Source organism: Mesitornis unicolor, unplaced genomic scaffold (assembly GCF_000695765.1).
Source record: "Mesitornis unicolor isolate BGI_N332 unplaced genomic scaffold, ASM69576v1 scaffold22606, whole genome shotgun sequence".
In the NCBI taxonomy this organism is placed as follows: domain Eukaryota; kingdom Metazoa; phylum Chordata; class Aves; order Mesitornithiformes; family Mesitornithidae; genus Mesitornis; species Mesitornis unicolor.
The window spans coordinates 55,358-57,055 of NW_010193256.1; the positions used below are offsets into that span (position 1 = coordinate 55,358).

At 47.7% G+C, this 1,698-nt stretch overlaps 1 protein-coding gene across 1 annotated transcript in view; it reads left to right on the forward strand.

The window, feature by feature from the left end:
• Nucleotides 1–1,133: 1,133 nt before the first annotated feature.
• MIOS (missing oocyte, meiosis regulator, homolog (Drosophila)) overlaps nucleotides 1,134–1,698 on the forward strand; it is a 10,033-nt gene continuing 9,468 nt past the window's right edge. Inside the window, 1 exon segment of the mRNA XM_010187399.1 lies at nucleotides 1,134–1,698. This exon segment is cut by the window's right edge and continues 1 nt beyond it. Coding sequence (XP_010185701.1) covers nucleotides 1,202–1,698 — 497 coding nt within the window. The 5' untranslated portion in view covers nucleotides 1,134–1,201.

Sequence of the window (1,698 nt, forward strand, 5' to 3'; positions counted from 1 at the left end):
AATGACAGAAGCGAGACCCGAGGCCGGAAGTGCTCACCTTCCCTGCCGCCCCGCGCGCCGGAAGTGCAGCAGCTTTTCTTTCCTCGCGTCCCGGAAGTGCCGTAGTTTTTCCTTCCCCGCTGTCCCCGCAAACCGGAAGTCTTCGCGCCCCGTTCTTCCTATCGGACGGAAAGCAGCTGCCGCTCTCGGGAAAGGGGGGACAGGAGAAGAGCGGAGCGGCCGCTCGCCCGTGTTTCGGTCAATTCCCGCCGCCGCGGTGTCCTGGTGGGCCTCGGTTGCTTCCTCGTTTCGCGGCTCTTGCGTCGTGCTGCCTCTGGGTAGGGAACGGCGAGACGGGTCGGGCTGCACCCTCCGGGGCGCCTAGGAGCTGGGCTGGGGGGGGGAGCCAGCAGACAAAGGAGGTCTGGGAAAAGTAAATAGGGCTTCCTTTTAATGTTTCCCAATCTGGTGCGTCTCTTTCTCTAATTATACAAGAAGTTTCTGGACCTGTGAGGTTTTCTTGTATGTAACTACGTGTAATGATTCTGGGCATTCAGCTACTGAAAATCTAAATGGAATTTGACAGTAGTGCATGCTTATGAACGCTACTTGGCCAAATATGAACAAAGACAAGGTAATGTTGGGGCAGAAGGTGGGATTAGGAGCTGGATGAGTGGAAAGTTATGATTCTGTAGTGCTCTTCAAAGAAGGCAAGCCTTCCTAGGCTGACAAAACAGATAATCTCTAATTTTTGTCAATTGATGCACTTCACCAGAGAAATTTTCTTCTATGTGTTTTCGGGAGTGGCTCCTTACTAGCAGCACACCCACGTATCGTGCCACATCACATCTCAGTTAATCCCTTCTTCCTTAATACTGGTGTGGAGCTTGTAAACACAGCAAATCCTGTTGTCAGTTTGTAGGTGGCTATGTTGGTTCTGTCTCAGTTGGTGTATCACAAGAAAAACAAAGTGTGCTGTGGGGAAAGTGGTGTAGTGCAGTGAATGCTTAAGGTTTTGGCCTGAAATATATACATGTTAAACCCTTGGGCTAAAAGTAATTCAGAACCATATTCTTGTTTGTTTAAAGATGATAGCAGACTACAAAGGTATTTGAGTTTTGGTAACATTCCTTCAAATTATTTTCTCAGCAGTTTCCATGTGCATGGATATCACCTGAATCTTCTTACAGGAGTTTAAATTGTGTATAGTCTTACCCTAAACATGAGTGGCTCCAAACCCGATATTCTGTGGGCCCCACACCACGTTGACAGATTTGTTGTATGTGATTCAGAATTGAGCCTTTACCACATTGACTCTGCTGTAAGTTCGGAACTCAAGGCGGGGTCCTTGCGCTTATCAGAAGAAACTACAGCTACACTGCTGTCAATAAATTCAGATACACCGTATATGAAATGTGTGGCTTGGTATCCAAAGTATGATCCTGAATGTCTCCTTGCTGTTGGACAGGCCAATGGTCGGGTGGTACTTACTAGCCTCGGTCAAGATCACAACTCAAAATCTAAGGATTTGATAGGCAAAGAGTTTGTTCCCAAACACGCACGGCAATGCAATACCCTTGCGTGGAACCCACTGGATAGCAATTGGCTTGCTGCTGGGTTAGATAAACATCGGGCTGATTTTTCAGTGTTGATCTGGGATATCAGCAGCAAATATGCCCCAGAGACTACAGTTGCTACAGAGAAAGTAAGACTTTCAGC